General features: G+C 37.8%; 2 protein-coding genes across 3 annotated transcripts in view; both read left to right on the forward strand.

Moving 5' to 3' along the window:
• Nucleotides 1-25,788, forward strand: part of LOC119424126 (GRAM domain-containing protein 2A-like) — a 975,280-nt gene that overhangs the window by 843,809 nt on the left and 105,683 nt on the right. The window lies entirely within an intron of this gene.
• Nucleotides 1-25,788, forward strand: part of LOC119424066 (zinc finger protein 609) — a 114,991-nt gene that overhangs the window by 43,398 nt on the left and 45,805 nt on the right. For both annotated transcript variants that reach the window (XM_037691540.1, XM_037691546.1), the window contains exon 2: nucleotides 13,458-14,347. In XM_037691540.1, the coding sequence (XP_037547468.1) occupies nucleotides 13,586-14,347 (762 nt within the window). In that variant the 5' untranslated portion in view covers nucleotides 13,458-13,585. The remainder of the gene's footprint in view (nucleotides 1-13,457; nucleotides 14,348-25,788) is intronic.

Here is a 25,788-nt window from a genome sequence, read left to right on the forward strand (position 1 = left end):
AAGGGCCTCACCGCTGCTAGAAGGGCCTCACCGCTGCTAGAAGGGCCTCACTGCTAACGGTACCATGGTGCTAATGGGACTATGTTGCTAACAGAACTCACTGCCAACAGAACCACTCTGCTAATAGGACCATGCAGCTGTAGTCTGTAGATGTATTTCTTTTTCACTTTTGGTGCCTTGTTTTGTATTTTTGTTGCATGATTTGGTATTTCTTTGTTGTTGTTTTTTTGGTGTGTCAAAACGGTTCTTCTTGTCCTGATCATTATTGTATTGTTGACCTTGTGTTGAGCTACATATGACAAAGAAACCTAAACCTAATAGAACTGTTAGAGGCAGCTTAACAACAAACTTGTCTTTGGGGCCATTTTGCTGAACTGTTTTGTGAAAGTTATTGATGTAAGAAGAGACAGTATCTCTCTTGTAGAGAAGCTTTTTTGTAAAAGCTTCGTTAAACAAACTGTGGTCTAGCCAGAAGGTTTTTGTGTTACACAACCCTAGCGCTTTTGCTAACGCCTGACACGTATGTGCTGTTTGTAGCTATGGAGGGAAATTGAGAATGCTTGGAAGAAGAGCCTTGCAAACGACAAAAACTGACTCCTGCCAATGACTGCACAATTGAATTGAGAAAACAAAAAAAACAACTAAAATGGGGAAGAACTGTTACGCAGTTGGCAGTATAGTTTTCGAAAGAAGTCTGACAGGATTTTTATAAACTTCGATAAAGAGAACCAGAAGGATTTCTACAAATCATAAAGACAGCTAAGATCCAGAATCAGCTATTTTGAATCAAGGTTAACATCCTATGTTCAGTATTTTAGTTTTAAGATGACAATTCTTTTACAATGTTTTAGCTAAATAGGAACTAAATATGCTGTTTTGTTACTCCTAACAAAAATTTGTGTAACTCTGTTTTGCTAGTTTTTAAAGGAGGAAATGACCAATGCTGCTTTTGATCTGCATGTAGACCAAAGCTAGTTGATGGCTCATTATCAGATAATGTTATCAAGCATTTTACACAAATGAAACCTTACCAAAAAGTGAATTCACTTTTGCAGTTTTCTCAATAGTAAAGTGTGCCCTCAAAACACTAACAGTCTTACAACTATTATATTTTATTTGCATCATTACAGAAGCCACTGTTCAAGTTTTACCCTCCCTGCAACTAGCTCAAAGTTCAGCTCAGAGGCAGTAAAACTGAAGTAATTTATGTTCGTTGTTCACCACTTAAAAACTCTGAACTAATTCACTCTCCCAAAATGAACAAGTTCATGTTTATTTATCAAATCTCCACAAAATAATCTTGTGAAATTACCATTCAAAATAAACATGCATCATTTAATATTTATTTTGTTGTAGTTTACTCTGATCTCTGCTGGTTCTTGTATTATATACTCCCAACAGTATTCCTATCTCTACTTTTTTAGATATGTTTCCTCTTTGACATTTTTACATGTCAGAGATAAGATTAAAGATATTCCTAATAATATTTATACTTGTAAAAACCATATTAAAAGGACTCCAAAGTTGAGAATATATTGGGAAAAACTACATTTAGAAAACTAAATGATCAAACATTTAATTGTTAGACTCAATTTGTTACATAGATATACATTTTAAATCAGATATCCACTTATCATTTCAAACTTATTCAGTGTAGTTGGTTTGATCATTTTTATTTAAATTTTTTGGGGGGAATATCAATAATGAATAGTAACATTGAAGTTATGGGTGTTTGAAAAGTGAGTTTCTTCTATTTTAACTTTCTTGTTTATATTTATGCTGTTTATTTCGGGCAAAAATGGTGCACTGGTATTATCTCGAGCTGAAAGTGCCAAAAGTGCCAGATATAAACAGGAATAGTAACCAAAGAATACTTTTTATGGTATCTTAAATTTTCAATGTCGATAACACAAATGACATTATGGATGACTGAAACGTTAATTTTGAGTAAGGACTCAATTTTAGATGTCTGCAATGCAGATCTACAGTATTATGATAAATAAACTAGAGCTCGACCGATATGGAAATTTTGGCTATCTCCAATACCGATATTGGGAGGGGAAGGCCACCGCTGATAATGGATATGGCTGTAAATTTTGCAGAGCTTTGTCCACCTCCAAGAATCTAAGTTAACAGCAAGTGGAGCGGGGCTTCTTTATTTAGTTTGGCTTTTAGAAACCATGAAGCAAAGTAAATCAGGTCCATGCTATACCTAGTCCCACACTAGGTTTACAAGTGGTGCACTGGCCATAGAAACAGTTTTCCTAACGTGCATTCACATTTTCTATCCTCCACTATTCACTATAAAGTTATAAAGTATGTTACATGAATATGAATTCAAGAAATTCCCTTCCCTGCTATTTGTTTAAACAGTCAGTCACGAGGATGACAAAGATAACCTTACCAATACTGATACATATTTACTGCTACGTTAGATTTATTGTTCTGGATAAAGTTTTACAAGGCAGTAGCTAGCCTATGCTAGGTTATCTAAACATTAGCTTGCCAACTTGAGAGGTACGTAGCTAATGACAAGCGGGTTGGAGGATTGAAGAGAATATATTATTGTTTTACAGTTCAGTTAGAATAAACTTAACCATGCTGTGTTCAGTAAAATACACTGCATAGTATTGCTCCCTGCTTCATCTGTCATGAATATGAACATGAACATGAAACTTAAGTAAATGGCAATAACTTGAAAGTAGTCTTTATGCGCCTTCTGCTGGATATATTGTACAATTATGGCTGGTTACCAGCATTTTAGGGGTGAGAATTTGAAGTGCTTATATCGGCGCATAATGTGACAGTTATCATAGATACTGATAAAATAAACTCTACTAGCCTTTTCTCTGCGTTTACATATTTGTGACCCATGCTGGTAAAGTGACTTTGATTGAGTGCAGATTGTATTGCAAAATAAATGAAAATATAGATTTTGCCATAATTGAAGTTTGTGTAGAAAAAAATGGTCCATAAAAACACAATCTAGCGGATGTCATGGTAATTACAATATCATATAATCTTCTTAATTTACCTTTATGTGACAAGAATCAGGTTTAGGATTTGAAAATTCTTATTGATTCACAGCTGCTGGTGGGAGTCTGGGTCTGCGGGAACAAGCCTGCAGAGATTTGACAGTTAGTGGGCTGTAGGATTACAGGAGATTGTCAGTAATGAACAGCCACTAACCTTCTCAGGCAGCAAAGGTGGTTTACACCTGTCGGAGTTTGGATGAATGACGTCACCATAGCTGATAGAGACGCAGCAGCAGAGGAGTGTGGCGATAGCTATGAGTAAGGGGGTAATCCAGAGTCGGGGTCCGTTAGGGGAAGCAGGGGTCATGCACGGGGTGTCAGAGGTCTTTAAACAAATCCAAAGGGCAGTGCAGAATCCAAGGGCCAGAAAGAGTTGTCGTTATCAGGATCAGAATGGCAGAACAAGAACCGATGGGGAGCAGACAAAGGGGTAGATGCAGGAGTTGGGCATGGGGGTCAAAACAAGAGATTCAGATGAGATCAGATAAAAAACGCTGGACATCTAGTACCAATAATGGGTTTGATAATCTGGCATGGAGCTTGTGTGACAAGAGCTCTTAAGTAGAGCAGGCAGCAGGTGCAGGGCATGATGCTGATTGAGATGTGGGTGCAGAAGTGGGTGTGGCAGAGTGACGGGCAGAAAACATGACATGAAAATGGCTGCAACGTGACATTATGTCAAAGTTCTCTTACAGGTAGATCTAATTTTTTGAGTTAAGAGCCTTATGATTTCCCTTGAAATTGACCTATTTTCTCTGCTGGCTGTTGGGAAATCCATTCATATAATGTTTGGCATTATTATGAAATTTGGGGAATTCCTATTTCTAAATGTACGACTGGAACTCTGGATGAAATTATTTAACACCAATACAAATCGAGTTTTCAAATCGTCACTCGTAAACAAAACAAGCTTGTTGATTGACAGGAAATATATTGCTAAATGTCAACAAACTACTTATCATTTTGAAGATTTTGAGATGGAGAATTTTAAAATAATAACTGTACCGAAAAATCTCACTGCCGTTCATTTTGCAAGCACACATAATGTGTTGTTGTAATATGGCCAACTTTTCAGTATAGCTGCTCTCATTGACCTATTTCTGGTTTTTCTCCCACAAAACAAAACAACTAGTCTGAACTGGTGACTGAAAAGCCACCTATAAAATTACGTTTTTATTAGTGGTCATGTTAAAAGCACTGCAGTGTTCAGCCACTGGAAAAATTTTTTATAAGAAGCAGAACGTCTCAACTTTTTCCCCATCTCCTCATTTCCTCTAGCTGCTGCAAGCAGGATCTAGACTCACTCTGATTGCAGTTGCTCGCATGGGGTGCACACAGAATTGTGTCCACAATTTTGTCACCTTAAACATGGGCCAGTTTGATTATTAAGTTAAAAGGGAGGTGAAGAGGTTGTCATGTTTTCAGTCCCTTATGGACAAACCACATGAATTTAACATGTTTTTGTACATGTGATCCTGTGTGAACATATGAACATGGTAAGAACGTTTCAACATCACGTGTGCAGAACATGTTTCACGTTATTTTCACAAATGTCAAAATCAGAGTTTCTTTATTTGTCGTTCGCACCGCACGTGGTACATGTGGTGGAACGAAACTGTTTATACAGGGTCCCAGTTACATCCAACAAAAGTATAAATTGTAAAGGAAAACGGTAATAAGATCTAAGATATGAATTAAGACATGCTAAACTAATACACTAAGCACTAATAGTACAAAAACAACACTCTGAACAACAGCAGCACGGACATGAGTCTGTGATCAGATGAGTACGAAAACATGTTCCCCCTTTTTAAATAAATATTCATACTTATAAAACAACTTCCCAAAAAATGACATGCCAGTCGGGAAAATAAAGCCACATTAGCTAATATTTAACATCAGCATTTTTTGCATTAGTTTGTTTTGTTTACAGTAGTCCCTAGCTACTTCGCGGCTCGTTTATCGCGGACTCGCTCTGTCGTGGGTTTTCAAAATAAGATGGGACATGATACACAATTGGCTGATTGATGGATGAACCACATGATCGGCATGGATTTTTTAAATTTAAAATAAATTCTTTTAAAATATTTAACACCTGCTGCACATTTATGCAGCCCAGAGCTACAGAAATTGACTCATGAGACATGCCTTCATTCAGGAAATCCATTCCATAGCAGAGCAGCTGGCAGGGAATCACGTGGAGACGGTTCAGCAGACACAGACATGCATCATGGATCTGAAATCACTGCAGTTTGCATCGGAAAAATTTGATACGTAAATTATGCTGGTATCGGACGCCAATACCAGATCGGATCGGCCCCATCCCATTGTTAGTTCAGTTGGAAAAAAGTTTACAAATGAAAGGTTTAAGTTTAACTAATACCACCGTTAGCTCATACCAGTGGGTTGCTTTTGACAGAGTTGCTTTATAAGCCTGAAATCAATTAAGAAAGATGCCGTTAGCCTAGCCAGGACAAAGATGTACAGCCTTTTCTTAATACATTTTCTGACTGCTGTCAGGGATGAGAAGGTACTTACTATTGATTTTTATTTCACCAAACATCACTTTGAAAATGACAAGACTGTCCCTTAAATTTATAATGATAATCACGTTTACTTCCACTTTTCACTATTGAAAAGAGCCATGTTGAATGTTTTAAGCATTGTGTCTGAAAGGAAAAGACAAAAATAGAGAAAATGTTTGTAATTAGAAACTTGGGGAATATTGCTGGTGATTTGTTATGACATGGTTAACTTAGCTTGTTTTTTTAAGTATTGACTGTCAATGTAAAGCCTTATTTTGAGTCTAAGCTGAAATATGTCCATTTTCATGAAATGTATAGCCTCCAAAATTGTCTGTAGTGCATCCATAAGATATTTACATGAACCTCAGTGAGCTCATCTTGTTATTAAAACTTTAAAGGAAAAGACACTGGCTGGCCCCACAAACTTCTGATTCTCATCACCTGGGTGTATTTCTATTTTGGTAACCAGCTCAAGCACACAATCCAATTACATGGAGGTTACTGTTGAGCCCTCCGGATGGGAAATTCTCCTTTAAATGACCTGCAGAGACGATGAGTCTCTGTGCTGGCCTCATCAAGGAAGATCCGATCCTTGTTCTGCCTTTATTCTTACTAGATTTTTTTTAACTTGTCTTACAACTTTCATTTAATTTGAGTTAACTGATTGAAGCTTTTTGCGGCTAAAAAAATGTTTGCTTTGATTTGCAATCAATAATATAAAATATAATAGATGTCAGGTAACATTAGTTTTAAAGGTTTAGGAGTTCAGATGTAATAAATTCTGCACTGATGTGGTGACAGAACCTTTTCCAAAGTGTACAACCTTGTGACCTCTGCTTACCCTACTGTTCAATGTTTGGCAATGTGTCAGTGGAAAGCAGAAACCAACTGCTAGTAATTAGATTGGAGGTGTTTTTGAACTTACCAGAAGATTAGAACTAAATGTTTCAATTCTACCATTAAAAAGATGAATTTGTTATAGAGTTTAAAATAATAGTATTTCTCTATGGAGGGAGAGTGGGATGCATGAGAGAAGCAGTGTTTTTTTTAGTTAGCATGTCTGTGTTGCGCACTGTTAGCTTAGCGCTACATTACGTCAGTGCGGGCATTTGTCGATTGGGTGGGGATGGAGTTGTAGTTGTGGGTGAAGGACATGTTGGTAGGCAGGGCACTCGGTTCTGTTGACAGGGTGGGGCGCCCTCCTTGGATAACAGTAGAGGAAGCACTGTAATAATTAATCGGCAGGGCATTGGCAAATTTGACTTTCATCAACACGATAAAATCTAACAAAAGCTAGGAAGTCATTCTAGCTGAAACGTATACTGCTGCATTTCCTGACTCCAACGTAATGTTCAAAAGTCTTCATCCTTTTTTTAAAGCACTCAAAATAGAATTTAGGCCAATCTGTGTTTATTTAAAATAAACAATAACCATACATTAATTTCAGAATATAAGAAAATGATGTAAAACCGATAAACTGTAAACAAGTTTTGTTGCAGCCTTCACACCTCTGAAATATGCGTATGGAGCTGTGATGCTGGAAGAGGAAATGATTTAACCACCGTTGAGTAATTTCCAGCAATGTGTTCACAGCTTTCTGTCTGCTCTGCAGTTTGACTGCTGTGATGCTCTTCACTTCATAGTCTACTGAAAGGGTTTGTTGACTGAACCACTGCTGGGCCCACTTTTTTGTGTAAGATGACCCAGTGCATGTAGATGGGGGAGAAGGTGTCTGAAGGTGGTGGTGCTTTCTGAATCTGACCAGTCTAATCTGAAAGCTTGTCAGATAAATGTACCTTTATTTTACTAAATGTATGCAGATCTTATTGTTTACTTGCCCATTTTGTGAAGCTGAACACTAAACATTTTAATTTTAATGTTTGTACACATTCAAAGAAAAATCTTTGTTTTTTTCACTGTATCTTCATTTCATAGTGTTCTGCTTATGGAACTACAACTTTATCTCGTGGTATTCTTTTTATGATCAATAGCTGTGTCCCAATAAATTCAACTTAAATATGAAACGCAAGCTAAAGAGACTGGGGAGGGGTCAGCCTAAGTCAATAAACCCTTACATTCTCGATTTAAAAGGATACAAAATTGACAAAAGATAAGCAAAGCAGCTCTTTGACTTTGCCCTTTGGTTTATTGTTTCAGTAACACGTGGAAAGGTTGGCTCAGCTCCAGACCTCATGGATAGTCCATTTGACCTGTCAGTGCTTTTATTATACAGAGCCACAACTATATCTGAAGCTGTAAGATGTCAAATCTCCAATGACTTCTACTTTTTTTGAGCAAGACAATTAAAAGTAACTTTGAAGAAGTTCCTCTCTGCCCTTAATAAGATGTGGAGCGCTGGGAGCAGAGATGAAAAATTACTAATTTGGCACAAATATGTGCTTCAATATAACATTTAACATCTTCTGACACAGATAAAGCTTTTATAATTGTAATTAGACCAGACCCCCTAAAAAAACCAACTGTTGTGCAATGCTTTGCTTGTGCTGGACCGTCCTGTATGTTTACTTGACCAAGTGTTCTCAAGATTTACCTTAACATGGTTTAGGGTTTATTCTCATAATAGCTTGCACTTAATGTACTGGCAAGAATGAACATACTGAGAAATCCACATGTTGACGTGTGCCTTGGCCCATCTCATCATGGTTTCGTTAAAAGGGTCGTTTTTCTATATGTACAAGTTAAACTGTAATTATCTGCTCTACACTGTGATTTGAAACATATGTTACCCATTACATGCCATGTTTTTGTTTTGGCTGTACAAAAACAAACTATTATATGTTTAGGGAATTTCATGCTGTTGTGGAAATTGTTTGCATTTCAGCCTTTCAAGTATGGGTCAGATGACCGTATGGATAAGGTTGTTCACTAACCATTATGTCTGCCATTTTTCCAGTCTTACTCCTAGATCTGCAACTCTTGTCATGTTTAAACAATCTAAAACGGTAAAGGAGCGCTTTTGTGGTTTGCGCATGAAATATTTAAAGCAGGTTCATAGATAAAAAAAAAAGTGTATATTCTAATTTCTGTTTTGTGCAGAGTTGCTTGCAGTCAAATGTTTAAAGATAAATTATGCCTTCTCTCAATTAACTGTTTTCCATTCTTTGCCTTTCATTCTGCTCTGTTAAGACGGTCACTCTTACATGGCCTCTGATAGATAACAAAATGAGATTGGATCTGTGAAAAAGGGATAAAGTACTCAAGGAGTTGCACAGCTTGCATGCCTTTTGCTCAACGGGGCACTTACTGGGATATTTCCTCAGTGAAGCTTTTTCTAAAGGGGCTTGCTTTGCCGTTCTTGCTAAGGGCAGTACAGTGGGTCAACTGCCGATAGAGTTACAACTTTTCCTTTGTGGAGGTGTGGGACAAATTGGACCTCACAACTGTTTACCCAGTCTTACAAGGACAGCTGTATCTCTCCGCCCACCCAAACCTGTCACTGGTTGTTGTTCCTTTGGGAAACCATCTGTGAGGAATAAGCAGGCACAATGATCAAATGACTGTTCCAACAGTTTTACCTCTGCCGCTGCTAGGGATGAAGCAAAACACTGACTGAGCTCCAAGAAGTCTGCAATCCAGTAACAAATATGGAATATAATTCTATCTGAATATTGGTAAATGTTAAAATGTCTTTTTTTAAAGAGCTCTAGTTTCTATCAATTAAAAGCACAAGCGTTTGATATTCTTGATGTTATTTTAGAAGTATTAAGATTTTGTTTGATAAGCTTGTGTGGATTGATTCATATTTAATACATGGCTTGAAATATTAAAAATGTTTGTACTGTTACAGTTTAAAGACCTAAGCGTGTCTACAAACTATAAGAAACTTAAATGCACTAAAGGTACATGCAGTAATAACACGACAAGCCGTTTTAGACAGATAGAAATATTATGTAGGGCTCTCTTGAAATTGAGTCCTCGTGACTCAGTGAGACTAACCTGTATAATTAAAAGCTGATTGAATGGAAGGTTTAACCTTATAAAACAACTGCCCAAAAATACAGTTAGTATAAACTGCACACAGTACAGCGTGTTAGAGATTCGACAAAATGCTAAACAATCCTAACTTGATTGAAATGCTTGTAAAAAGTTAAAGTGCTTAGTCATTTTGAGCTATTGTAACTAAGTTTCTTTCCACTGCTCTTTATCATCATTCTTGTTACAGTCAGCTTCTTATCAGTCTAACCTCTGGTCAAACAAGCCTTGGAGAGCAACACAAGTAGGATCATCTGTTTAAAGCGTCTTATTTTAGTCAACAAACAGTTCATATTTAGCACCAATGTTTCCATCATGTTTTAAGAAAAAAGGACAATACTTTCCCATTGAAATTTTTTCCCGCCACAAAAATTCAAATGCTGGACAAGTCACCATTGTAAGTATTTTCTATGGTATTAATGGTATTCAATGAACTAAAAGGACAAAACTACTTAACCTTGTTGTAACTGATTGGGTGCGTACTAGTGTACAGTTGTTGTCAGAGGGTAAGTCAGATTCTATCCAAACATATAAATGTCTAATCTGATTTTATTAGAAGCTGTATTTTTGGCTGCAACAGTGCTGTATTTTAAGTGGATTTGAACAAAAGGGTTGAAATGTTTACATCTCTTTTGTGTCTTTGCAGAAGTCTGTGCTTTGTGTTTATCTACTAAAAATAGGTTCTTTACTCACTACCAAACACACAAAAACCAACATAATTTTCACTATTCACTTATAACAATAGTACATTTTTAAAGAATCGCTGAAGTGCTCCGGTGTTGCTGTGTTTTGTATTTAAGGTCTGCAGCACAAAGAAATTTAATGCCTGTCACCACATTGATTTTATTACTCTTTCCTTTACTGCAGTTTTTTTGTGCTGAGCCTACTTATCCGCCAGCTTCTTTATTACAAGGGGAGATGAAAACCATAAATGTTGGAGTGCATCATTTGCCGACACGCAGTGCGCTCTCAGGTGAATGTACTTTAAAACATAGAGGAAAACGATACTTTTTATCGCACTAGTATATTATCTTGCCCACCGTTCTCAAGTTTGTGACTCTTGGTTTTTACATCTTCTGTGGCACTAAATCGACTCACCACAAGTTCTACATTTAAGACAAATTGTCCCAAAAATGTAACGGATACCTTCTTTTTCTAATTTCTTTTAGCATAGGAGATCGGATTAAGAGTTTAAAATATTAGTTGGTAATTTTACATTTCTTATTGGAAGATACTTTTGCATTATGGTACTATAGAATGTTGCTTAAAATAAAATAAAAGTTTTCTTTGGTAGTTTTACACATTTATGATTTTTAGTACCCTCATTATAAATGTAATGGGCACTTTAAAGCCAGATTCACACTGCAATTTTTGATCTTTATTAGTTTTTCATTGTTATTATTATTTTTAATATTTGGTCATTGGCTTTTGTTCAGGAGTTGATATAAGCTTTTCCCGTTTGTCCGAGACAACCCATTTTCATCTGGGACAGCCAGATCTCGCCTGGATCTGGTTGTCCAGTGGACAACCAAGTGAAATAGATATGCAGTGTTTCCCCTAGATTACATGCCATGACAGGGCACTCATCTCAACCGTGATTTTTGTCGACGGGGGTGGAGTGGAGACGGAGACACGTCTGAGCTACGCGCAGTTTGTACAAACAGTTTTGAGCCGGGGTGGGGTGTTCAGCGTCACGCTGCCTCTAGCTTCTGAGTTAGCACGCCTCTAGCTTTGCACTACGTCGGTGCCGGCAGTTGATGACCGGGGGGAGGGGATTGTAGTTCTGTTCAGTAGGCAGAGTGCTCAGTTCTGCTGACAGGGCGGCTCGCCCTGCTTGTATAATGGTAGGGGAAACACTGACATGGATTAACGTTCTCCGTCGACACAACAGATTTCCTTCATTTTGAACGTCTGTAAAAATGACAGGTGAAAAAACGTGTTTTGTTGTCTTTATATAGCCATCCATCTAATGATGATACAGGGATTAAACTGATGCTACTTTTAACAAATAGAGAGAACCAGAGCCACAGTTTGACCCAGTCAGAGCAGAGCAGGGCGGGTTGTGCTGTCTGATACACAGCAGTTGTGTGCTATGTTCCCAACTTGGAGAAAAACTGCAGGTGAGAGCACCTATCAGTGTTTCCTGAATTATTTTCCAAGGAGGACACCTCTCTACCATGTCTGAAGGTGATGACATGTAATAAATTATTAATTGCCTATGTATTAAATGTGTTCGTACGTGACCAATTCACTGCAGCTGGGGGAGATAATAGAACTGATACTGTTACCCCGCCTCCTTCTCCTGCACCGTGCCCCGACCTCCCCGGGACTTATGTATTTAAAGTGTTCGGAGTGCCGTCATCACCGTACAGATGTGCAGTGTGACCCAACGAGCATGACCAAACTCTGGGTTCGAGAGAGAGAGAGTGTGATACCTCGGGAGTGCGCTCAGCCTGGGTGTTTCTCAGGGTGAGGGTGGAGGCAGTGTCTGCTGATTTAGTTCTTATAATTAAACAATTTTAACGCTAAAAGACAAATATTTATATGTCCCAGATTATAGCAAAGATGTATGTCTGTTTCGTTCTGTGAGAATCAGGTTAATGTGTTTTTAGTTCATATAATCTGTAAATTTCAATTCTACGCTGTTTCAACAACAACAAGGTGTTGTGGCTGTTTGGATGGGCTAAAGTTGATTATTTACTACCATCCTGAGAGGTTGTACTGTCATAAATACAATTTATTAAATAAATTAATTTTAAGTCAAGTCTAGTTAAATTATATTCTTGATTTACATAATTATTATAAATAATAATTAAATAAATTAAATTTAAATTGTAAATTATTATTAAAGCAATTTATTTATTGAATTGCATTTTTAAGTGGGTTTTTTTTTTTTTTTACCGTAAAGGTTTGGGACAACCAAAAATTTTGGCGGACGACCAGATTCTGTCACGGTTATCTGCTGGACAATCTGGACATTTTCCTTATTTCAACGTTGTTCATTGTGATAGGCTCACCAACAGCTAAATCAGCACACTTCCAACCAAATAATAACCAAGGACAAACATCAGTTAGTGTCTACAGTTTTTGGAAAAAGTTTTTTGTGTGAATGCTGTTGTAATTGACGTTCTTTTATTAGCCATTGCTGTTGTTTTTCTTTTTCCTTCTTTTTCGTCTTTTTATACTCTCAATATAATCATAGGAGCATTAACAACATAATTAGACTGGTCTCTCTGTTCATAGTTTGCAGCATTTGACATTGAGCAGTGTGACACAGGTTACTATCAAGGTTTTGTAATGACAAGTTTGCACAAAGGGATATGTACAAATCTTTTAAATATTTCACAGGATGCATCAATCTCAAGTGTTTTTATTTCCCAAAACCTGGTTACCTTATATACTGTGTGAAAGGTATGTAACAATATACAACAACCAGTTTTTTTTCCTTCCCTGAGCTGCATATTGGGTTATTCATGCTTTTAAGCCTGTTAATATAGGATCACTGTTGGGCTCTTGAGTTGAAAAGGCACAGCTCCATAAACCATGTGGGGGGGTGTTGGACAAGCTACTTCTTCTTTATCAGCAGTAACACTATCAGTGGTGCCTTGTGGAAAGAGAGCCAGTCATTCAGAACAGTGGGGCCGCCGTGGTTGTCAAAGCAGGATTTAGGCTACATTTCCCATGGTTGCCATGACAACGGTGGGAAGTGATTATGAAGAGTGGGTTTCGAAGCGGAGCTGTCACACCATTGGGTATTACCATAGTGGTTTGCACAGCAATCATCAGAGAATTACTGGCTCACGATCAAACGTTTGTTTTAAAATGAAACGCTGTTCTGTCTTGATGTTTTTTCTATGTCTAAATGATTTGATTAAAATGTGTCTTTTCTCTTCTTTTTCTCCAGGGCACAATGTGGTTAAATGGGACAGAGACGAGTAGACCGTGAAGATTCTCTTACCCTTGCCTCTGACTCCCAACCATCTGAGAGGGTGTCGGACCTCACTGAGGCATTCCTGGGCCGTTGGCACTAAAATGTCCCTAAGTGGTTGCACTGCAGGCGGGAAAGGTGTGGACACTAATGCGGAAGACCCTTACGACAGCGGGGATGAGTGGGATATTGGTGTTGGAAATCTGATCATTGACCTCGACGCTGATTTAGAGAAGGACAAACTTGAGATGTCTGGCACCAAGGACGGCATGGCGGCACCACCCAGTGCAGTGGCAGCATTGCCTGACAACATAAGGTTTGTTAGTCCAGTTTCTGGCTCTCAAGGCAAAGAGAGCAAATCCAAATACAAGCGCAGCAAGAACTCTAAAGACAATAGTAGCAAAGCTTCGGCTTCAGCTGGAGATGGGGGTAAAAAAGAACCTACAGGTCGGACTCAAGGGGAGCCAACAGGTGCGGCAGCAAACGCTGTAGCTGCTAGCAACAATTCCGCCTCTGGAAAGAACTTGGAAAAAGGGGGCAAAGCCTCCAGAGGTGTTCTCGGTGGAAAAAAGGAGAAGGATGGTGCTAGTGGGAAAAATAAGAAAGATAAAACAGATGTTGCTCCAGTTGTGGCAATTGGTGTCTCTGAGAAGGATGTGTCTCAAGCTCAAGTTTCTTTGGGGAATAGTCGTAATGCATCCTTTGAGAACACACAATCAACAGACTTGGCAGATGCTAATCAAATGGGGAATATTGCACTTGAATCTGTTGGGATGGTACCAACGTTGATCACAAAAACTGAAGCAGTTGAAGTGGAAAATGGTAATGGTGAATGCAAGACGTTAAAGAAGATAAAGAACGAAAAGGTACGTTTTTTTTAATTGTTTATTTTTTCATTTTAATTGTTTTTTATGTTGCTTTAGTTTTGCCCTTTTGGGGGGGGTGGGGGGTGTACTGATTTGGGATCGTATGCATTCAATACATGCATTGATTTAATGTTATGTTTGTCTTGGTCAGAGAAAATAATTTTCTTGTTTTGTTGGAGACAGCTAATAGGCATGAATCTGATTAAAATGATTTGCGTCTTTTAACACATTCAGCAGTAAAAGAAACTATTCGGATTAGTGTCTTAAAGCAATCTTCTTACATTTACACATGGCTTATAATCCTATGGTTTCATATTGTCTAGTGCTCTGAACTCTGTCTTGAACAAGTTTTTAAATCTGCTAGCAGCAAAAACACTTCAGTTAGAGATTTTTTTTTAAAAAGACACTTGTGATATGGATGTTTAAAATAGAACCGGCTTTCATTGATTTTAATTTAACACAATTGGACCTACTGCTTTAGGCTTCTTGACACTGCACTTATGACAGGCTGTTTGTTTCAGCAGGCTTGGAGATACACGCTATTCCCTAAAGCAATCTGACATGTGATGCATTAAAAAGACCTACTGCTGTTTTTGCTTTTATTACCGTACGATGAATAAGGGCACCCTTGACATGTGTTATGCGGAGATCAGCTACAGGAAATGGCTTATACAGTAGTGATGTTCTTTTTCCTCCTTGACAACACAGGCTTTATTCAAATGGACAACTCCTTGTTAATTACTAGTGCAAGCGATTATCTTTGGTGATTATCTATGAAGTTTTTAGATTATTCACGTAACTCAGTAACAGCATAAATTGCAGACTGTAAGATAATGGATGTTGTCAGCCATATATTGTACAGAGCTGAAGTCAAATCGTGTTCCACTGTTTCTTTACTTAAACAGTTTCAGTGCTGACATCGTCATAAAAGAATAATATAACGATCTGTGTAGCTTTTCACCCACACTTATCTTGTTCACTCAGAGTTGATCTATCACTGTGTCTTTTGTATGCTTCATAGCAACCTTTTCATGCTCTTGTGGTATAAAAGACAGCAGAGCAGGGAGGTGCTGAGGACTGTTTTTGTCTGTCATCGTGTTCCATTCTTAATCCCACAAGCCTCAGCAATGCCTGTTGGAGCAGTGCGTGGGGGAGGGAGCTGGTGCTCAGCACGCCTTCCTGGGTTTTTTTTCCTCCTGCTGCTCTGAAAGTGGCATGGGGGATGGGCGGTGAGGAAGCCTGTTTGATTGCTTAAATCCAGGACACCCAGTCATGAACACGAGCTGGGGCGGACTGCTATGAAAGGAATTTTAGGAAAGGCTTTGTAATCATTATGTATTTAGAATGAAAGCCTTTTGAGTTGGAACCACTAGAACAACAGGCTCCAATGAAATGAAGGGGAGAGGTCAGAATTGCTTTCAAACTGCAAGTTGGTGAAAGGTATCCTTGAAAACATGATGATGGGGTTGAGAAAGTGTGTGTTGGAAGAGCGAGCCTGCATTTATCAAATTTGACGTAAAGCCATTTTGAGATTGATAATCCCAGATAATGGAGCTGTAAAAAGTAAAGACTATAATAGAGCATTTAACTCTCCTGACTCATTTTATACCTTCATTGTCTGCTTCAAGATATTTCATCTACAACGAGAGAGACAAGATAATAAACAAGGTCAAGTAATATGAACATTTTTACACAGAGTTGAAACTAGTGCGTTAGATATTTGGCTGTTCATATATATATATATATATATATATATATATATATATAAATATACTACATTACCACAATGTTTTATTACAATAAAATAACATAAATAAATAAAAACATAAAAAAATGTAATTCTGAGTAGTAAACCTCCTACTAAAATAACGTGAGTGGTTTTAAATGTCATTTTTGTGGCTTCGAGCTCAACCCAGAGCATCAGAAGAAATTAGAAGTTAAAAGAAGGACAAGCTGTTACTTATAAGTAAATTGTTAGATATTTTTTTTTGTTTGTTTTATTTTTTCAACTGTTTTTTTTCTTGGGGTTGGCCATCTATAAAAATTCAAGTTTCCTCCACAAAATAGATTAAAACCAGACACTTGCAAAAGTTTGAAGAAAAAAATCATTTCTGTCAGTTCTTTAAATGAACTTGTAATTTAACATTATTCTTTTAAGAATGAACAAAATTATATAAAAATACATTTTATTCATTTCCACAATTTAGTATTTTGAATATTTAATGCTGTGCAGACAGCGTAGTTGGTTTAGGATTTTGTTTTGTTTTTTAAGGGAAAAACTATATTATTTAAATTTAATTCAACCTTTATTTAGACACATTATCCTCAGTGCAAGAAAGCAGTCAATATTTTAGCAAGTATTAACAATGTCAAAGCAAGATTAAGACTTAAAAGCAGAGAAATCAGCCCTGTTGAGATAGCAACAAAAAAAGGATAAATCGTGTCATCTTGACCAGTTTCTTTAAGTGAGAAACCGTTCGCCCCCCGTCCGGAGGACTTTGTCAGTCTACAGCCTACCAACCAGATCTGTCCCATAGGTAGCCTTCATTGCTGTGTTTCAAGCCAACCTCCATTTGCAATCTCAGAAGTGGACTTTTAACACATGCAAAACACATCCATTCAAAATAAGCAATTATCATGTACAACAATCGTTTTAGGCCAGATGGCCAACTTCCTACTTACAGAAACAGCCTGAAGACAACCAAGGCCAAAGTGGTTCAGAAGAAGGGTTGTAAGCTCAATCGTCCAGGTAGATAACAACCAAAACGATTAAATCATGTCATCTGGACTAGGGATGCACAATATTATCGGCATGGTATCGGTCGATATTAGCGTTAAAGTTCAATATCGGACATCGGCGATTCCATTAAAATAACTCACCGATATAAAAGTCGCTGTTTTTGCCTGCAGCGGCAGCACAACGCGATAACGTTGCAGCGGCAGCGCAATGCGATGACGTCACGTGCGCCTACCCGATCTCACAGCAGAGAGGAAAATTCAAAATGTCAACCGGGTGGAAGTTTTATTTTTCGATGGTAAGGATGTCGGATTCTGAAGATTTATGGACTACGTTGAGCCCCGCCACATCGTCCCCAGTCTGAGATATTTTTCCGACGTTACGTTACCCGAGTTACAAGCCGTCATTTCCAACGTCATTGAGAAGCTAATAGCCGATAGCACAACTTGTTGGGTGAGTTTTACCACAGACATTTGGACGTCAAGTGTTAGCCCCGTTAATATATAGCACAATGAATAGACAAAAACTTTTAACTTAAAAAGACTGTCCTTCATGCACAGGAGTGCAGAGGATCCCACACTGCAGCTAGGAACCTGGAACAAGCCTCCACAAGTGAGAGCATCACAGGTGACAAATGCTAATAAATAACATTCGACATTTTTCATTTAATATAAGTCAAAGTGCTATACATATCATATGGCTGTTGCTGAATATATGTCACCAGCTCTTACAGCTGTTAAACAATTTTTGTAGCAAATAAGCCTAAATAAGAGGGCTATGTTCTGACAAAGGAACATATATAAAATATCGGCATCGGTTATCAGCCAAATAAGTTTTAACATATCAGATATCAGCCAAAAATCCAATATTGTGCATCCCAAATCTGGACCAGTTTCTTTAAGTGAGAAGCGTTTTGTCTCCCATCCAGAGGACTTTGTCAGTCTGCGGCCTGCCAACCAGATCTGTCCCATAGCTAGCCTTCACTGCTGTGTTTCAAGCCAACCTCCTGTTGGAATCTCAGAAGTGGACTTTTAACACATGCAAAACACATCCATTCAAAACAGCTCTGTTGGGACAGTTTGTTCGAACATTTTATCAAAACTAACCTGTTGTTATCTTCTATGTAACTTTTGAATAAATATTTGTCCACATAGGCAGCATTATTATTAGTCAGAAAATGTATAAAAATAATGTGTTCTAACACAAAGTATATCACAACCTTTGGCTAATCACATCACATCTGTTAGTTGTTTGTGAGAACCTTTTCAATGATTTCTGGGGTCTATCAAATATTTAACTTTCTTTTGTTGAAATTTAGAGGATGATTGACAGTTTAGCACATCTTTATACTGTTTTGTAATCCTGTTTTAACTTCACCCTTGTTTTTTAATGCTTTATTGAATTGCACAAGATAATGTTAAATTTTTGTGCAACAGTACAAGTACGTTTTTTGTTTGTTTAATTAGGATTGTTTAAGGGTAGAGTTAAAGACATTGTAACCTTTTTTCCAAATTCTCTGTTAATCCACTGGAGTTACATTTGTATAATTCAAGCATTAATCGATATGTCTTTCACCATTTGTTCACTATGGTGGTGTTATAGCTGTGGCCACATTGTCTGTGTCCTTAGTTAAAGCTCCCCAAAGCATTGGCTCTCAGATGCTGAATAAATCATCTGTACTTCCTTCGTACAAGTGCTAACCACCTTGTGAATGTGTCTCACTCTCCAAACTCTCATTGTACAAATCTAGAGGAGTGAGGCATTGTCAGCGTCCTCGATGTGCCACTGGCCTTGATAAATGGAGCAGCTCTCATGGAAAATTACATTGGTGGTGTTACTTTCAGGACAGGAGAGAGAAAGGAATGGCTGCATTTGAATGAAAGAGCACTGCCGGCATTCTGCATTGCTGCTGATGTTTAGCTCTGGAGGCAGAGGGATCTCTTGAGAGCTAGCTTGAGTTCTGTTTCTTTGCTTGTGCCTGACAGACCGTTGCTTTTGTGCTACAGCTCATTCCTTTTAGGTAGTGCCAGGGAATTTATAGGCAGTGGAACAGAAGAGAAGCCGACTGATTTTTAGTAAGGGGTGCAAGCTAAGAATGAGCTCAATTCAAAGTTAAGGCTGCTCCATTGTGGGAGAAAAATATTTGGTTAGTATTGATATCACAACTATTTCACACAATTACTCATTGAGTTTGGAAACTTTTTTTTTTTTTTTTGCACATAAAGGACGATACATTGCATTAAATGTAAAATTTGCCATGGTATCTTCCTGGTAAACCTTCCTTTAAAACAACTGTTTGTTTAAATATAGGCTTTTGTATAAAATATTTAACACAAAGAAATAAAACCATTGTTGTAATGCACCCTACTATATTATAGGGCCCTATGAAATCAAATTTATTTTCTAGGCTTTTAATTTTATATCTCCATACTCTGTTTTATGATTTAACAACAAGTTGGTCACCTGAAAATGTTTTGATGTATTATGAGTTAATAAAATTCCAATAATTATTTACATTGCCTATCTCAGGACATGTTTTGTTTTGTTGACAGCTTTTATTATTTTACTGGAAATTCCTAACAGATTTCCACCATCATCGTTTACTTGTTTAACTTGGAGGTACCAAATTTCTGGTTACACGTAAACAGCATACATACAGCTGCAAAGTCTAAAATAAACTCACACGTCACTGCAGCTAATGTGGTTTTTCATCAGGAAGTGTTTGGTGAAGTGACGCTTACAATAAATAGCTCACCGCCTGCCTCTGTTCAGGGTAATTTTATCAATGCTTTCTTGATATGTTAACATAAAGCTTTTATTTATTTTTTGCTTTTCCTTTATTCTGTTAATCTGTCTTTATGGTTAGTGCTGCGGTCTTGCAATCAAGCTCAGGTTGCGTCAGGAAGGGCATCCGGCATAAAACAAATTGCCAAATCTTTCATATGACTTTGCGTGCTGTAGTGACCCCTGAAGAAGGGAGCAGCCAAAATAATCTTACTTAATCTATCTTTACAGTAAGTTGAAGTCATAATTGGAAGACTTAATTGAGTTGATTTATCTCGAGTGGGGCTGTAACCAAAGTTTGATGTAACAAAGGGTTTTCTCCAGAAAACTAGTTCGGTTGCTTGTTTTATCTGGTTCAAACTGCAACTTGGATTTTAGACGTATCAAGGTAACCATTTTAGCTTTGGTTTCATAAAATCATTAACACTATGCCTGAAGATAATGTGATGATGGAAGATAAAAATAATAAAATATGGAACATAAAAACTTAAATGAACACATTTATATTCAGTGTAATTGATAACTAAATAATTTTAATTTTTTTAACCACAGACAGTTGAGTGTTGTATATTTAAAGACTTTAAACACACAACACGCTCATATAATCAGAGTTTTCCGCCTTTGAAACATTGATTTTATGTACCGTAGTTTAGTACCGAATTATGTCCTGCTTGGGTTCATTGCAGCAGTGCTTTCTGTGTTACTTATTTGATGAATTTACCCTGAGAGAGGCTGTTGCTGCTGCATGAAGAAACGTTTGGCACTAATCATTTTTTCCCTCTAGTCTGCCATTAGTTGTCTTCACATTAATGTAAATTGCTCAAAGCTTGTTGACAAATCAAAAAAGAATTTTAAGAAGGAAAAAAATAAAAAGTTCATAAATAACAGGTAGGGATATACATTTTTTGTAATTATTTTATTTATTTATTTTAGATATTGAAACTGACTTTGAAATAAATGTGTTGAATATAACGGTAATAATATTGCCTAATGTTGGTGAGTTTTGTCCTTGTGTGCTAGTCCTGGGAACTCTCCTTTTGGCAGAGTACGGTGCATTCCAGTCATACCGCACATTTTCAAGGTTCACTGTGCCCTATCCCTCACAGACATCCAAGTGCAAATCAAAACAGCCTGTTAGAATTGATTTGAATCAAAATGACTTGCACCACATGATGGGATCATTTTAAATGACTCTAAGTAGGTATTTTGAAATGTCACAAATCAATGGCATTATTATGCTTAACTGATTATAGGCGATCGAGTGCCAGCTTTATGCTTATGGCATCTAACAACTCAACCTGTCAATTTGCCTTTTTCATGTGTGTGTGTGTGTCATGTGTTAACGAATAATAGACTCTTTATTGATCCCCAGAGAGAAATTGATTGGTCACAGTAGCAGACAAGTTCAAAATAAAAAAGCATTACAAAACAACACTCGTAAGATAAACATAAACAAAAAAAGTACTTGTTGAATTCAGACATGATGGTTATGAAAAGGGTTAAGGCTTATCTGGAGAATAGTTGATGCTGAAATGAAACAAGTGTAAAGCATTTTAAGCTGACATAAAACTAACAACTAGGGATGCACCGATCCACATTTTTTAATTTTCTTTCAATCCGATCTCGATACCTAAATCTGGATATCGACCGATACCGTTCCGATATCATCATCATTATTTTTTCATTCAACCTTTTTTAACACATGTTAATCCCAGTGAGCCTCGGGGGACTCATTTACAAGAGAGACTTGAATTTTTAACGGAGTGGACAACAATGACAACAATGACAACAATGACAACAATAGACGATCATAAACGATGCGTACAAATTATTTTTTTAACAAGTTAAAATAAAATAGCAACCATTATTGATTTTATATGAAGCTGTAATAATCTCCTCTCTACAAGTAAGTACAATTTGTACAAATATTTGCATGCATGTCCAAAATGAACACAGACATGTTCTTGTTTAGTATTTATAATGCTTTATAATGTAGCTGTTTTTTTTTTAAATATAATTTTCTTGTCATTTTCAATTCAGATGCTTTTTTGTGATTGTCTACTGTTGTACTGATAAATAGCTCCTGGAGGGTAAACTATACCTTGGCTGCAAATATTCAATCAAGCTGCGAAATCCTTTGTTTTCTACAACTGAAAGCGGTTGGTTTTTAATTACGATGAAGTTTAGCAACTTCTCGATAAATATTCGAGCTCCGTGGCTTCAACGGTGTGTTCTCTTTCAGTCCAAAGCAGGCCGTCTGATTTCGGTCAGCCGCGTTCAGTCTGCCCCTCTTCGGAGACGGGCAGACTGAGCGGGGCAGATTGAGTGTGGCTGACCGAAATCGGACGGCCTGCTTCGATTTGAACGAGAAGAACACACCGTTGAAGCCACGGAGCTCGAATGTCCAACGTAAAACTAACTTTACCGCCGTTTAATCTGGTGCTATGTTTGATTAAGTTTGTCGTATTGTAGGTCACAATGGAGCGTCCTCCTCTCGATACAGCGGCTCTGCAGACATTGCATGTTGCTGTCTTGCTTTGTGGTGTTTCTAGTATAAAATACTTCCACACAGCGGACATGTTTCAATGAAAAGTTAGTTAGCCGTTAGCTACAGTGCTGCTGCTCAGTCCTCACATATTTACTCACGTTGTAGCTGACTGCAAACTATGAAATGGATTTCCTGAATGTGGGGCGGCTCTTATTACTCTGGGTTTAATGAGACACACCTCCATTCAGGAAATCCCTTCCACAGTTTGAAGCCAACTTGCAGAGCAGCAGGCAGGGAGTCACATGTGGAGACATTTCAGCAGACATGCATCACGGAACGGAAATCTCTGCAGGTTGGATCGGAAAAATCCGATAAGTAAATTATGCTGGTATTGGAACCCGATACCGGATCGAATTGGCCCCATCCCTACTAACAACTTTCAAAGTAATTTTTTTTGTGTGCAAGTTTTCCGTTGTGCTCTGTTAAAAATTACTTCATTGTAAATACTGGGTAAAATATTTTACAGTATTTTAGCATTTAACTCACTGGAAGTTTAACGTTTCACAGGTGCTTCAAATGCATCACTGCTCACTTGTCCTTTCATCCTGAAAATACCAGCAGACCCTCCACCCTCTTTCCACATTCTTGCTCATCTAGATTGTTTTTCAGTGAGCACTGTGTTTGTGTGTTGGAAGCGAGGGAAACGGCTCAATAAAAGTTGGTAACCATTCAGCAACGTTAAATTGGCAGACAAATGATGGGTTTCTGAAACAGCTTTATATCTGGACAAGTGGTTTTGATTTCACAGGAAGACTTTGAATAAAATGCAGCCTAATGCCTGGGGCTGGATAGGTTTCTTCTTATGGCACATTCTGAAAATCTTGGCTTTTCTAATTTTGAAAATGTATAGAAATCAACTCATTGCCATCAAAATTACTCTGGACCTAATGAAAACTACCATTTGTCTGATAGTGTTGGAAATGGAGAAAGATGGCATATGCTGTCTCCTAGGAAATTCAACTGGCTTTTGGCGCTACACAGCTCAGACACTAATGAATAAAATTAGCCATGCTAACATGTAACTGATTAAACAGCTTACAGAGTTAGTCTTGCTGTTCATAAGGATAACTGTATTGGTCCAAATAATAAATGAACTTGTTGCTTGGAGGGTTGTAAAATGTCTTTTTTAATATAAATTATTTGTTGTGCTTTATTCTGATTCTCACACTGCTGTCTTGTCCGTGTCAAAGTGTATTTAGAGCAGTGGTCATTAAGCTTTAGCATCAGTCATTTGACCAAGCTCCTAGTCACAAAGTGCTAGATGTATTTTAAACCTAAGTAGCTTATAATGACTGTTCTCTACAGGACTGTTGCTGTTCTAGTCTCGTCATTTCACATGAGTCTGATGTGTTGGGTCTGATTTGTTGGGTCTTCTCACATTTGTGTGTACTGTACTGTGGGTGGAGAACACATTTAGTTGTTTTTCGTATATTAGGCTGTAAATATTTTACTCTGTCACCAAATGGCATCTGACTGTAGTAGGGGGACTATTTGTTCAGAAGCAGTCTATGATCTCCCACACATTTCTTGTTTCACTACTTGGGCTTTGTGGCCATTTAATAACTAGTTAATTAAGACCCAACCACACAAGTCAAGATTTGCCATGTTTTGTCTATAGTGTTCAGCCTAGATTACTTGCCATGGTGGGGCACTCATTTCGGACCTGATTTTTAAAAAAAATTTTATGTGGTGGGAGGAGAGACACATATGAGCAGCGTGCTGGAGGTGGGGGTTCAGCGTGAGGGTTCAGCATGAGGGAAGAGGCTGCCTTTAGCTTTTTTAGCTAGCACACCTGTATTGCGAGCCGCTAGCTTAGTGTTACATCAGTGCCGACAGGTGTTTGGGGTGGGTGCGTGTGGTTCGGTAGACGGAGCGCTCGGTTCTGTTGACGGGGCGGGGCATCCCGCTTGTATACTGTTAGGGGAAACACTGATATATGTACCGTAATTGCCATTCTATAAGTCGCTACTTTTGTCTCACATTTTGTACCCAACGGTTTACATTTAGGATCGTCGTCTTATGTATGTATTTTTTTTATACTTTTTCAAAATTTACATTTTTATATTTTATTTTTGAAAGACTTCCTGCTACCTCTCGGTAGCTTCCTGCCATTGACTAACATTTTCCTTTGTCAGAGCTGGGCACTTGTGGCTCCCACCCTTCATGGGAGCCGGCGTTTGACACAGAGAGAATCAGATGTACAACAACTCATGCTCACGGTTTCAAATACCCAACCATAACTCCACTCACTCTCATCACATGACCAGAATTCTAACCTGAATGACCAATGAGGTACTCTCGTGGACCATCCCTCAAGATAGACGTGAAGTAATTTCTTCAGATTGTGCCCGTGTTGTTTATCGTATTTTGCGCTATAATGGGAAACGCACGGAGAATTTCTTATGACGCAGCTTTCATGTTAAAAGCGATCAATCAGCTGTCGAGAAGGAAATGGCTTGCAGCCCATAAGCTTTGCATCGTGTGTCGATGGTCAGGATTGGAGAAGCAAAAGCAGTCAAGCAGATCTGGTACATGATTTAATAAAAGTTTTAAAATTCTTTCTGTATGACATCTTTCTGTGAACGGTAAATATGTGTTTATATACTGGGATCTCATTTGAAATTCACATCCAAACACAAAGCGGAGAAGCAGACGGACTCTTCCCCCTTCTCTTTCTGTCCATGAGAGCTCAATGGTGTAGAAGTCATCAGGTTTATTTTTAAAGCAGTCAGTCAATACGGGTACATATTTAAATAAAAGTAAAAAAAAAAAAAAAAACTTTCTGTGTATAGTACATTTGTGTTTAAATACCAGTATCTCATTTAAGCTTAAACAGGTGCATTAAACAAAGTGAAGGAGACGAGAGGGGGGAAAAAGAAAGGGAGGGTGGGACTGTTCTTTCTCATATGAGCAGTGCTGAGCAGAAATCACATCAAATTTATTTAAAAAGTACATTTAAGAACAGCAGTTGTTACCAAAAGTGTTTACCAATAAAAATCAATGGTACTAATTAAAGTAATATTTACCGCATTCTACCGGCACTATTTGACTTCTGGTCACGTGACCTTGATAAGACTGGGTTTTATCGGTAAATAATTTTTAAATAATTTCGTTTACGTAGGTGTTTGGCACTGCTCTGTACAGTGATTATTCTTAGTTATTGTGTTAATTTTTATGATATAATGGTTGTAACCGTGAGTCATACAGCGAAGCTTCGTGAAGACTCGTGACGATCTTGCAGTGTGTGTGTGTGTTGAAAGCAAACTATATTTTGTGAAACTCCATCTGCTGGCTGGTTCTTGTACTACAACAACACCTGCGGGAAAGCTTTACTTTTCTTAGGAAACTCCTTCAGTTGACAAATGTTTAAAT

Source organism: Nematolebias whitei, chromosome 2 (genome assembly GCF_014905685.2).
Source record: "Nematolebias whitei isolate Nwh7 chromosome 2, NemWhi1, whole genome shotgun sequence".
Taxonomy (NCBI): Eukaryota; Metazoa; Chordata; class Actinopteri; order Cyprinodontiformes; family Rivulidae; genus Nematolebias; species Nematolebias whitei.